This window comes from Crinia signifera, chromosome 3 (assembly GCF_055691185.1).
Source record: "Crinia signifera chromosome 3, ASM5569118v1, whole genome shotgun sequence".
NCBI classification, from domain to species: Eukaryota; Metazoa; Chordata; class Amphibia; order Anura; family Myobatrachidae; genus Crinia; species Crinia signifera.
The window spans coordinates 106,245,557-106,258,116 of record NC_139219.1 but is presented as its reverse complement, the minus strand read 5'-3'; the positions used below and the strand labels follow the sequence as shown (position 1 = coordinate 106,258,116).

General features: G+C 44.7%; 1 protein-coding gene across 1 annotated transcript in view; it reads right to left on the bottom strand.

The window, feature by feature from the left end:
• SERAC1 (serine active site containing 1) overlaps nt 1-12,560 on the bottom strand; it is a 108,219-nt gene that overhangs the window by 69,673 nt on the left and 25,986 nt on the right. The window contains exons 2-3 of the mRNA XM_083176348.1: nt 7,390-7,477; nt 1,422-1,458 (exon numbers count right to left, since the gene is read on the bottom strand). Of these exons, the coding sequence (XP_083032474.1) occupies nt 1,422-1,458; nt 7,390-7,471 (119 nt within the window). The 5' untranslated portion in view covers nt 7,472-7,477. The remainder of the gene's footprint in view (nt 1-1,421; nt 1,459-7,389; nt 7,478-12,560) is intronic.

The window sequence follows — 12,560 nt, the reverse complement described above, 5'->3', positions numbered from 1 at the left end:
TGCAAAAGTAAATTCTCTCTCTAATGGACAAAACCATGTGCAGGTGGGGCAGATGTAACATGTGCAGAGAGAGTTAGATTTGGGTGTTATTTTGTTTCTGTGTAGAGTAAATACTCTATTTTTACATGTTACATCTGCCCCACCTTTTGCAAGTGAACCAGAATCAGGCCATATATATCACATTCTGTAATTGCAATATATAGAAGTTCTATGCAGAATTTCACAAATACTTAACGGTCTAGGGATATCTAGGTGTACCGCATTCAGTGCTTATAAACCAGAATGCGGTACACCTAGATATCACATATTAAGGTCTAGGTGGGAATGGAGGAAGTGGGTTTAGGATGCAGTCTGGATATTAGTGATCTGAGAGCCATGTTAGATATACAGCTTTAATAGTTCTGATACTGATACCATGGCTATTTGTATTTACTAAATGCTTACTTTGCTTTTATAGCATTTTATTTGCCAAAGTGCTTGCTGATACTATACTACTATGCTGACACTGATCCTTGTAATTGCATCTGAATGGCTGCAGTATACTAAAAGGAGCAGGGTGATGGAGAGGAGGTAGGAGCATAAAAGGTTTTCTAATCATTAAAACTTTGGGGTCATTTATTAGTCTTCATTCTAGCGCTCCCCATCTTTGAAAACCCATGCAGTTCCTCTTCCCTGCCTAGGGTGTCACTGTCTGCTGTAGTGCTTCTAGCACTGTGTGGTCTGTAAATCAGCACTGATATGCAAACCAGACCTGGGCTAGAAACACCACAGCGACAGCGACACCCCAGGCAGGGAAGAGGTACTGCATGGGTTTTCAAAGTTGGCGGGTGCTAGAATGAACACTAATTTATATTACCTGTGAATAGGTGCAATTTGTCATCGAATAGAACGTTGCAAGCATTTGCAAATATATATTGACCTATTCGCACAACCCAAATCCATTCTCGAGTAGTGTGGGTTTCTATAATTCCTCTCCATTCACTGCTTGAAGCTTTCACCATGGAATTTCAGGCGCAATATTCAAACAATACTCTTTAGAATTGTAATACAATTACCAAGTAGCCGCTACGCTCGCCACACTTCGAGCTCGGTGGCTCGCTACACTTTATAAAATCAGCTCCACGCCGATGTAGATATTGGGGGTATGAACAGGTCGGGAGGATGCGCACCGCATGCCATGCTTCGGGCTGACGAGGATAATGGAGGTGTGCTAAATCGCATCGCAGATCGAATCATATGCAAATCGTATGCAAAATCGCATGCGCTTTGCATACGATTCGATCCGCAGGGAAGTGCCACCGTGAAACTAAACAAGTACCGACAATAGTAATACTTACTGCAAATTTTTATTTCATATATCAATTATATCTTTCCATTATAATCTTTTCATCAATGCAATACATAAATGTACTTGAACTTACCCTAAAAATAGAGATCCCGTAATTCTGGCAATATTTCCTAAAAACAAATACAGGTATAAAAATCATGTCAAAATTCATAAGCCAAATCAATACTACAATGATTGGTAACATTTACAGATGGCAAAGGACTTATTCACAACTACTACATCAAAAATAGTATGAGTTGGCCTACTATAGACTTGCTCTTAAAATGGAACATGGCACAACCTACAGTACTTCTCAAGTGTTATAGGGCACAACACAACCTAAAGTACACCTCATATGCTATAGGGCATAACCAGTACAATAGACAGCATTGTTTAATGTGCAAAGCAGGAAAAGCACATAAAACACTATCAATCAGTGGCGGATTAGCCACGAGGTGACAGGTAGCCCCGGGGCCCCCACACATCTGGGGCCCCCAAACTCGCCACCCCACTGTTGCGGTGGAGGGTCGGTGGCAGGTAGCAGGGTTTGGCAGAGCGTGGTCTTGTAGCGCTGGCAGGCACGGGGTCCTGCTGCATATGTGAAGTCAGCGACGGGGTCCCTGCGGCGGATAGGAACTAGTAGCGCTACTAGTTCCTATCCACCGCAGGGACCCCGTAGCTGACTGCCCATCCGCCGCAGTGACCCCTTGCCCGCCAGAACTACACGGATCCCACTGTCTAGGTATGGGGTCATGGAGGACGATGTTTCCGTCTGGGGGGGTGTTTGATGCATCCGGCGGAGGGGTGGATGGAGGAAGATGCGTCCGTGGAGGGGGGGGGGGGGAAGGGGGAGGGGAGAGGACCTTAATCCGGCCCTGCTATCAATGTATAGGTCTACACTGGCTATATTAAACAGTTCCTAAGTACTTGATCGAAAAGACTTCCCTTGTAAACCGCTGAATGGGATTGATATATTAGTATCACCTTACAAAGGTTGAGAAGTTCATAAAATGGACAAAATTCTGACTAGCACATTAACTGTGGTGGCTTTAAACTTTACACATTGTAAATTGTCAGTATGCAAAGTTCAACATAGTAAAGCATATTGCAATTTTTTAATGTCAGTACACTGCATTAAAGCACATTGCATTAGTAAAATGTCAGTATGACAAGTTCAACATTAATAATCCACCCTTCTTAATGTTGACCGTTTAATAGTTGATGATCAGATGCCTAGGACTATAAATATATGCCCTCTACTGCATATATGTAGCCAATACTTGCTGTAATGCACCTTACCCTTGAGGCACAATGTCAAAAGACACTGCAATTATGCATACATTTTAAAATAAAAAGTATCATATTCCTTAATACAATAGAATTGAAAACTCATAAATTGTTAAAGCCTTTGTTTTTCTGTGGTTTACTTAATTTGTTATAAAGGCAATAGCAACACAGAACACGGTCCTTGACAAAGTTTAGGGTGCTGAAAATCCTCCCTTACTGACAATAGCCTTCACCAAAAACAAGTGGCATAACAAGGGTGGGGTGAGGCCTGGCAGAGGTGGGCACTGCCAGACAGGGTTGTGTACTAGGGCTGGCTACCCCTCCCCTTACCGTTTTCGGCAGCAGATTGCATGATTTTATCAGCCTTTTTTGCATGGCAGTCGCCCATCCAGGACTTCCGCAATATATTCTTCAGGAGCTCTTGAACGCATGCCTTAGATTTTTTATGCTAGCCGGTAAGATTATACACCATTTCTATAGCTAGTGAGCATCCAGAGATATGTGGAAGAATGACCATCATATTTCCTTATACCTGATCTGATAACAGTGCTCCTATTATTCACTCATTAGGTAGTGATAAGGATTTAATCATTGGTCAAGGTAAAAGATGATATCTCTGATATTTTTGCTTAAAGTTGGGTCTTCTATGATCCACCAGACTTCTGCTGCTCACTCGTCTTGCTGCAAAGTATTGGACGAGGAGTGAGAGAGTCCTGTGCCCATATATGATCCCAATAATATTAGCCGGTACAAGAGGGCAGGGCGAGAATGTTACGAGCTGTGATTGGCTCGCTGCGGTCATCTTGGATTTTTCTAAATGCCTGTCACTCCAACACCGGAGAAGCAGTGATCAAGAGCTCCTGAAGAAAGAACAAATTGCTGTCCTGGATGGGCTGCGACCCCAAGTTGAAGACTGCAGAAGACGACTGGGAAGTCTCTGGTGAGCGTCAGCCACACAAAAGAGCTTATAAGTTGCCGACCTCCTGGTGCAGATGCTGTATATTAAAATATTAAATGTCATTGTAATTTCTTTATTTCAATATTTCTTAACAAGGAGGCTACAGGTACAGCGGCCCTTTGATGCCTTGCCTGCCGTTACTTGTGGTTCTCCAAGTACCAGAATGCAGGGGAGGCTTGTTGGTACCTGTAGTTCTCCTGTAAAAGATTATTCTTTTTTCATTAATGGACAATCAAGTCCACCCACCCCCCACCACCCTCTCTCTCTTTCGCTTTAGGGGGAGGGTATGATTCTCAAATTGCCCAAAACACAAAAGCTCTACTTACACCTCTGCCTAACACAGAGCAATTCTGTCTTTTTTTTTTAACCTCTATTCTATTTTGACTAGAAGTTGCTGGTGCACAGTCCATTGTGCACAAGTAACCAGTGATTTTTAGCCATAATCGCAGGAGCATGCTCCTGCAAACAGCGCTGGCAGCGGGAGAGCGCTCCTAGCGATTTATCACTCAGTACACACAAATCACAGGCTATATAGTTGCTCAGCAACCAATTAGCCAGCGATATAATCAACACAAGCATTCGGTTGACAAAAGGAAGGTCAACAGTCAAAATGGCGACATGGGATTTTCACAGTTTTTATGAGCTGACATGTGCCGACAGGCGGTATTTCATGCCCTACTAACCACTAGAGCGTGGAGGGAGAACATAATAGTCTGCCGAGTGTAGCGAGGCACCGAGCCCGAAGCAATGCGAGCGCAGTGAGCCATGGGAGGGGACACAGTGTCAACCTTTAAACTGTCTACCTTCCAATTGTCGACCTAATGTTCGTGTCAGTCTTTTGACCCTGACAATCTTGGGGAGGGGGGGGGGGGGGTTTGCTGCTGTGCGTATACTCTTTGTGGGGAGTGTGCCGATACGCTATTTTTTTTTAAGTTTATACCTATTAAAAAGTGTGAAAATGATCACCAAACATTTGACTAGGAATACCATTAAAAATTACTATGAAATAAAAGATGTTCAAAAAAAATGTAAACTTTTAAAAACAGGGAAGAATTGAATATCACAACATAAAATAGTTGTGAAAAAAAAAAGAGAGAATAGGCGTGCAAAAATGAAAATAAAGCAACAATTGAATATCCCCCTTTGTGTAAAAGAATGAAGTGAATCAGAATCCCCATCCCAAATAATAAATAGATCATCAATATATCTAGCATAGAGGACCAGGTTTGCACCCAATTGCCCGCACTTCACATGGCCCTCCTAGCAGGCCCCCATGTATAGGCTTGCGAAACTCGGTGCAAATCGGGTCCCCATCACTGTCCCCTGTGTTTGTAAATAATATTGTGAATTAAATAGACAGTAATTGTGCTTATGAATAAAGATAATTGCATGAATAATGAGATCACATAGAGAGTCTGAAATGTAAACATCTTTATCCACGTATTTCTGTACAGCTTCCACTCCCAATTCCTGTGGGGATATTTGAACACAGTGCTTCCAAATCACATGTCACTAATGTGTAACTATTTTTCCAGTCAGCTGTATTGATTATATAAAAAAATGATTTAGTATATTTTATGTAAGATTTCAGACTCTCTACGGGACTCTGTAAAAAATAATCATTATTATTATTTGTTAGCAACCCTACACCAGAAATCAAAGGAAGATCCGGGGGAATGTGAAGTGATTTGTGTATCTTAGGTAAAAAAAAAAAAAATTGGGGGTGATAGGGTGTAAATTAAAAAGGAAGGTCTCTTTGGATATCGCACCTCCAGCCAATGCTTCATCCAGCAGATCAATTCTTTCTGGCATTATTTATCTGTCTATATTGACTCTTATATATAACCTGTAGTATTGAGTATGACAATCCCACCGCCCTTATCGGCCTGATTGATAACTATCTGCATATAAGCATTTAAGTGCCCTGCGTTCTTCTGGGTTAAGGTTATCTTTTACATTCTGTTTATCAGCTTTTTTGCACGTTTTTAAACTGTTGATTTGTAAAAACATTTAAAAAAAAAAGGTTCTTTATACTGAAGGGGGTAAAATTCAGACTTACATTTGAAGTTAGGTATTCTTTTTTGATCATAGATTTTGATTACAGTGTCACTTTGTTCTTCTATAGATGCTAATTCACTTTCTAGTAACTAACATTTCAAGGGTTACTTTCATTATCAAAAATAATGGGAACACCTTCTATCCTTTTTTGTCTCATTATTAACTTATGCATTGACTTTTTGTTGACCTGTTTATGTTTTCCTCCCCTGTTGCCTCTTCTTCTCTTGCTCCAAAGGCCCCCATACTGTACATTAGGCCGACTTGTCCTTAGGACAAGTCGGACCGAATTCTCCTGTGAGCCACCCGGCAGCTCCCCGGGAGGCTCACATACAATTTGTCACTTGATGTGCAAAATTTACATGTGATAAATCGATTGCGATTTACCGCATGTAATGGGGAGCTGCGGGCGGTGAGGAGCAGGGGACAGGCGGTGAGGGGCAGGGGGGCGCCGGTGATCCTGGGGCGCAGGGAGCCATGTAAGAAGCCACTGCCATCAGCGGGAGCAGGGGGGGCAGCGCAGAGTACCAGGGAGCCGGGACGGGCAGGAGAAGATGCTGCCGGGCAGCGGCGGGACTCGGGAGCAGCAGAACACTTAAAAAAAAAAAGCCTATACAAACGCATAGGAAGCCATTGATTGGCTGAGACCTCTCTCAGCCAATTAGCGATTGGCTGAGAGAGGTCTCAGCCAAACAATGGCTTCCTATGCATTTGTATGTTTTTTTTTTTTTAAGTGTTCTGCTCCCGGCGACACTCGCGCTGCCTGGCAGCGTCTTCTCCTGCCCGGCTCCCTGGTACTCTGCGCTGCCCCCACTGCTCCCGCTGACAGCAGCTTCTTCTCCTCCTCTGCCGGGCTCCCTGTGCCGCTGCCCTGATCCCTCCGCCCGGCTCTGGTAGGTCCCCCCGCCAGCTGCAGTCCCCGCATGGCTCCGGGCAGCACATAAGATTTAGAAAATCTTATGTGCAGCCCGTCTGACCTGCCGACTCGGATCCGATGCGCACGGGGCCGTGCATCGGGTCGAAGGGGATGTCTCCATATGCGATTTGGGCCGATTTTACGGCCCGATTCATTCATTGTAATAGGCGAAGCCAGTGCTGGTAGCTGCCAATCATAACATATGTGGATGTGAATGATGTCTCTCTTCACATATTTAAACTTAAGGATGACATATAAACACAACTTATTTAATTGAATATATTTTGTTAAGTCTCTCCGTAAGAAACTTTTGGACTAGGGGTGTCGTGACTCAAAATGTTTTGGGAACCACTGGTCTATGTAAAAAGTGCTCCCATTCAGATGCAGCCATAGCACCTTTTGCAAGCCTCCCACATGCAAAAGCGTACCATTCTAGATTTGTTTTTACAGTATTCAGCATCGACTACGGGAACTGCAGAACGCTATGATTATAGACGCTGTACCTGAGCACTGTACAGTACATTAACCAGCCCAGCTTGTACTGTACTGTCGGAGCGGATCTGTACAGTATATCAATCCGCCGCTGGATTAGTGGAGCATTACCCACCCAGCAGTGGCGATGTGTATTGCATGAATATTGTATGGTGTGTATCAATGCACCTCGGCGCATCTGAGCATGCTACAAAACCGTCACCGTGGCACGCTCACGCACCCGATGAGTCTGGCTCCATCTGTATGTAAGTTAATCATTTTTTGGGGTGTACCCTTTTAAAAGTCACAATAATAATACTAAAAATATTGTAACTAACATACAGTACTAGTAATTTTGTATCAAATTTTACTTACGGATATCTTTCCATTTGCGTTCATGTCCTGAAGAGGTACTTATCTTTCTACAGTAGATGAGACCATAGGCTGCTGCAGACATGTTTACCTGAACAGAATTAACAATATACGTCAATCATTATAAAAAAAATAAAAGCAATAATCAAATTAATAACATGTCTACATTGATTACCATGGTTTAGGATTTTGCAATATGCATTATGTCCAAGGAGTACCATAGGGGGAAGCATACCTTGTATAACAGTAAATAAGGATGGTTGTAGAAGTATACATTAAATATAGGACAACTCATTTTCGAGTGAGAAAAAATGTTAAATCCATGCTGAACCACTGACGTGAATGGGAAATCCACATCCCTTGTGGGGAGTAATTACCAAAAGAAAACATTTAATATATTGTAGGGAATTCAAAGCTTACAAAATGTGACAGGATGAGAATCTCATATAAAACTGATCTACCTATCAGGATTCTACTGTTCAAAGCACCTTACTGAGAAATGACTAAGTAAACAACTATTACATACAGTCATAACACAGAAATTGTAAAGAATAACATAATATGCTGGTGCTAAAGTACAGGTGTATTCATTACCGACTTATTTTAAAAGATTCACTTGTGATTTTGTGAGGAAACCAGTAAAAATGCATTCAAGCAAAGTAATGAGGTTGGCAAGGTGATCGCTTTCACTTATGCTAAATTGAATGTAAATCAAAATGTGATAGTTACACATAAACTTGACTTAGGCCAGGGGCGGATCTAGACTTTTCTTCTAGGGGGGTGTTTTACTGTTTAATCTTCAGTCCTGACTCCTCCCCTTCCTAGTCACACAAACAAATATGACTCTGTAAGTAAGAACACTCCTTATGTAACTCACACATGTACCACAAACACCTAAAGGCCCCCATACACTGAGCCGATTTGGTACGATTTCAGCGGATTGCGACCAATTGTACGGTTACAAATCTGCAGTCCCTGACACGCCATTGGGTCAAATGCGCGGTCCCGTGCGCATTGGACCTGCTGGGAGTCCAACAACCCCGACCTTGGACCTTCCACCTGGCAGCGAGACGGGCGGGGAGCAGGGACACATGTGATCCATCACAACAAATTGTGATGGATCCCACACGTCCCTGCTGCCCGGGAAGGTACCAGCAGCTCGGCCATTCACTTACCGAACACAGCAGGTACCTTTCTCTTCTTGTCTGCAGCTGTGCTGCTTTTGCCCTTCTCCTCAGAGGATCATGGGTCCTCATCTCCCTGGCTCTGCTTCCACCCTCCTGGCCTCTGCACCCATCATCTCCCCAGGCTCTGCATCCACCCTCTCAAAGCTCTGCACCCATCATCTCTGCAGGCCCTGCACTCTCCTCCTGGGGTTGTGCTCCCATTTGCTAGCAGCAGTATCCTTACGGTGCTCCCAGGCCACCCAGCAGCCTGGGCAGCTGCACATACGCCATCGTCTGCTCCATCTCTGACAGGGGCTCCGTACGCAGGAGGCTGGAGGTGGACACTGCCCATGCCCGAAAGGAGCTGGAGCTCTACACCCGGGTGCTGTGGGACAAGCTCAGGCTGCAGTTCATCCAGCTGCACCAGAGTTGCCATGTGGGGGGACTTAATCAGCTGCCATGCCAACAGATGTCCCCCCTGGGCCTTGTCTCCAGTAGCCCCGCAGCTATGTTCGGCTCAGGGCCTGGAGCAGGAGCACGACCGCCAGCAGCAAAAGCCGGAGTGTGACATGCACCTGCAAGGTCCGGGAGCCAGACACATGTGCTGGAGGTTTTCCAAAGTTGATCACAGAGCCAGGGCCACAGTATTCTCCAGCAATTCCACCCTGAGTTCCCACTCAGGCACAGACATAATGCCCATTGTTTCGGATACATTGCATGGAATCTATGGGAGCCTAGTAGGATGGGCCCTTATTACCATGCTGGGGACATCTCCGCTGCTGACAGCAGCAGCGTACATTATGCTGTGCACACTGCCTCCTGGCAATTCTGTAGCAGCAGCTTTATAAGCACTGACATGGAAATAGAGCTGCAGTTCCCGCCAGGGACAGAACTAGACTCTTCTTCTAGGAGGGTGAATGGTTAAACCATTTAATGTACTCTTATATACCATAGTTGTATAGAAATAGTGTACACGATTTGTTGTAGGAGAAAGATTAGTAAATAGTAAACAATTTCCTCTCAGAGGTATATGGATACCAAATAGGAGATAAGGATGGGTGGTTATACATTTTTGGAGGAAGGAAAGAAAAGTGTGACAATAGAACATCTTTAAATAAGTTTCCTTTAATCACAGGATTATAACCTTAGTCGAGGAAATATCTAACAAGCTGAAAATTAATAAAAAAGTTAGTGGGATTTGGACAGATATGAATTAATTTTGGTGTTTGCACATTACAGTATATCCACATAGGTCAATCCTCCGCGTGCTACACACTGCGTTATAAACAACACATGATCTGGGTGAGACTATGAAGGCATCTACATGCGCAATTTTTCTGTTAAAATGTGTCTTCTACCCAAAATGGGCTCTCGAACACAAAATGAGGCTAGATGTATGTGGACACATCTCTGCGGTTAGACCACAACTATCCTTTCTTACCAGTGTGCACATGCAACAGATGGTTCAAAATATTGGTCAGTAATTACTGGTATGCATAGCCCACCAATTCCATACTCCTACCCTCTTTTTTTTAATTTTTATATTCAATCATTTTTATTGAGTTTTTCTTATTACAACTTAAAGAAAACCCCACAAATGTAGAATCTAGGTAGCATGAGTATACATATATAAATGCATATCAGACAGCGTCATATATTAGAAATAAAGAATGCACCATATTGTTTCAATTATAGGAGGAGAGTACTTACAGCAGTGTTTTTCAACCACTGTACCGTGGCACACTAGTGTGCCTTGAGCTGTTCTCAAGTGTGCCCCTCTATGAGGACAGGGAAGATAGAATTTAACTCCTAAATAGAATGGACGAGTCGACCCATTGCCCTCATCACGGAGCGCAGGGAAGTCCTTCAGGAAAGTCTTGTCAACACGATCGCTTCCAAATGGCACATCTGAACTCTGAAATACAGCGCTGCTTCACGGAGTTAACAAATTCTGCAGGAGACAGGGCCAACCCGCAGACAGCTACAAGATATTTAGGCGGAATGAAAATGAAGGCTAAATCCACCCTGATCTAGTTGACACACTGCTCATAAGCAGAGGGGTAGTTCTGAACGGATTCAGTATGAAATCCCGGCGGTCGGGATCCCAGCGTTCAAAATCCCGACTCCGGAATCCCGACCGCCAAAATCCCGACAAGGGGGGGGGACGTGGATCACCCCTCCTTGCGGGCTCGCTGCGCTCGCCACGCAGCGGGCCCGGTGCCTTGCTACGCTCGGCACGCTAATTTATTCTCCCTCCAGGGGTATCGTGGACACCCACGGAGGGAGAAAGTGTCGGGATTTCGGCGGTCGGGATTCCGGCGTCGGGATTCTGAACGCCGGGATCCCGACCGCCGGGATTTTAACTGCATCCCGTTCTGAACAGCGGTGTCTGTATTAGCAAACATATGCAGCAGCCTTTGTGATGAGGCATTTATTGCCTGAAGAATGCTAGACACAGGGATAGCCATAATGGAGGAGTCGAGTAGACATTAACCCATTGTAAGGATCAAAGAGGTAATAGCGACCCAATACAGGTACCCAGTAGTGGGGAGCTAGCGACGGCTATCACGCCCTTTCTTCAAATATGTTCACAGTCAGAAGGTCGCAGGTATCTGCAGTGAATAATATCAACAGTGGTACTGACAGTATAGGCTACCGCTTGGAGATATGGAGCTTACACACATTGACAGGTTGAACGGTAACAAGGTGGATTTGTGCAGACTGCTTCTACTAACACGTGACCTTGTTAATTTGGAGGCAAGAGTACTTGTAAAGTACTTTATGTGCAGAGTCCCAGTACACTAAAGAAAGTGTAGGCAGCCCCAGGCTTGTGCAGGCAGGAGATGGACAATGGCGCCTTATAAGACAATAGCATACAGACCAAGATGGTTGCAGCCTCCCCTTTACTACAGTGATGTGCGATTGGGCTGTGCTGGTTCCGGGAGTCAATGTGCAGTGGGCCCGGTAGGAAGCCTGATTGTGGGGAGTGGCAGAGCAGGAGTTAGCCGGCAAGGTGGTCTGGGCTCGGCAGAATGGTAGCTTAGTGTCCAGGAGCGCAGGTGCTTGGCATCCACATGGGGCAGGAGCAGCAGCAATATGGCGCCGGCATCAGGCCTCCACCCAAGAGCTGCATGGTGGAAAGCCCAATATCTTGGCAGCGGGTGGTCGCAGTTGAGATCTGGAGTGACAGGGATGTGCCAGGAAGTTTCCCCCATCACTTCAGCAGGCTAGGTGACGGTGAGTGGTCAAAGTATGCATATACAGGATAGCTGTATCGGGGAGCAGCGGGAGAGGATGTCCACCCACAAGCCCACCGAAGCCACGCCCCCTGTTCCCACCCTCTTTAATCTTTGCCTGCATGGATTGCCTTGCTACCATCCATTTAAGCCTTTTCTACTGCAAGTGGAGTTACAACAGAGTTGCGAGAGAGAGAGAGAGAGAGAGAGAGAGAGAGAGACTGGATTATTGAAGAACACATCGCATCAGCTCCATTGAATTATTTTGAATCACCACCAGGTGATAAAAGGCGCTGGAGAGATAGGGTGTGTTGTTGTGGCAGCTTACACGTAGGGGGGGTTCAGTCCCCTGAAGGTGGGTACACAGAAAAGACAAAAAGTAGTGTAGAGCGCCAAAGGGATTGAGTTTCCCTAAAATTAACTATATACTAAATAAAAATTGGATCAATTGGGTATCACAAAATATAAAAATACATTTATTTAATCAAAACATATTCGATATAGATACACATTATTAAAAATGATTGCACTTGTAGGAAATATGGCATACAGTAAACCACTATGTCAAAAAATGTAATTGTGATGGATACTTAAGTGAGTCCCGCTTGTTCCAAGTTCTGCTACCTTCTCAATGGAATTGGATGGTCCCCAAGTTGGAGGGGGGCAGTGGGGGGGGGGGGGGGGGGCAGGTGGAGGGAATCCAAAATGACTTGATCCTGCTGGAGGCCTTGGTCTCTGTTTCCACTGGTGGGCAAGATGTATAATACCTCAC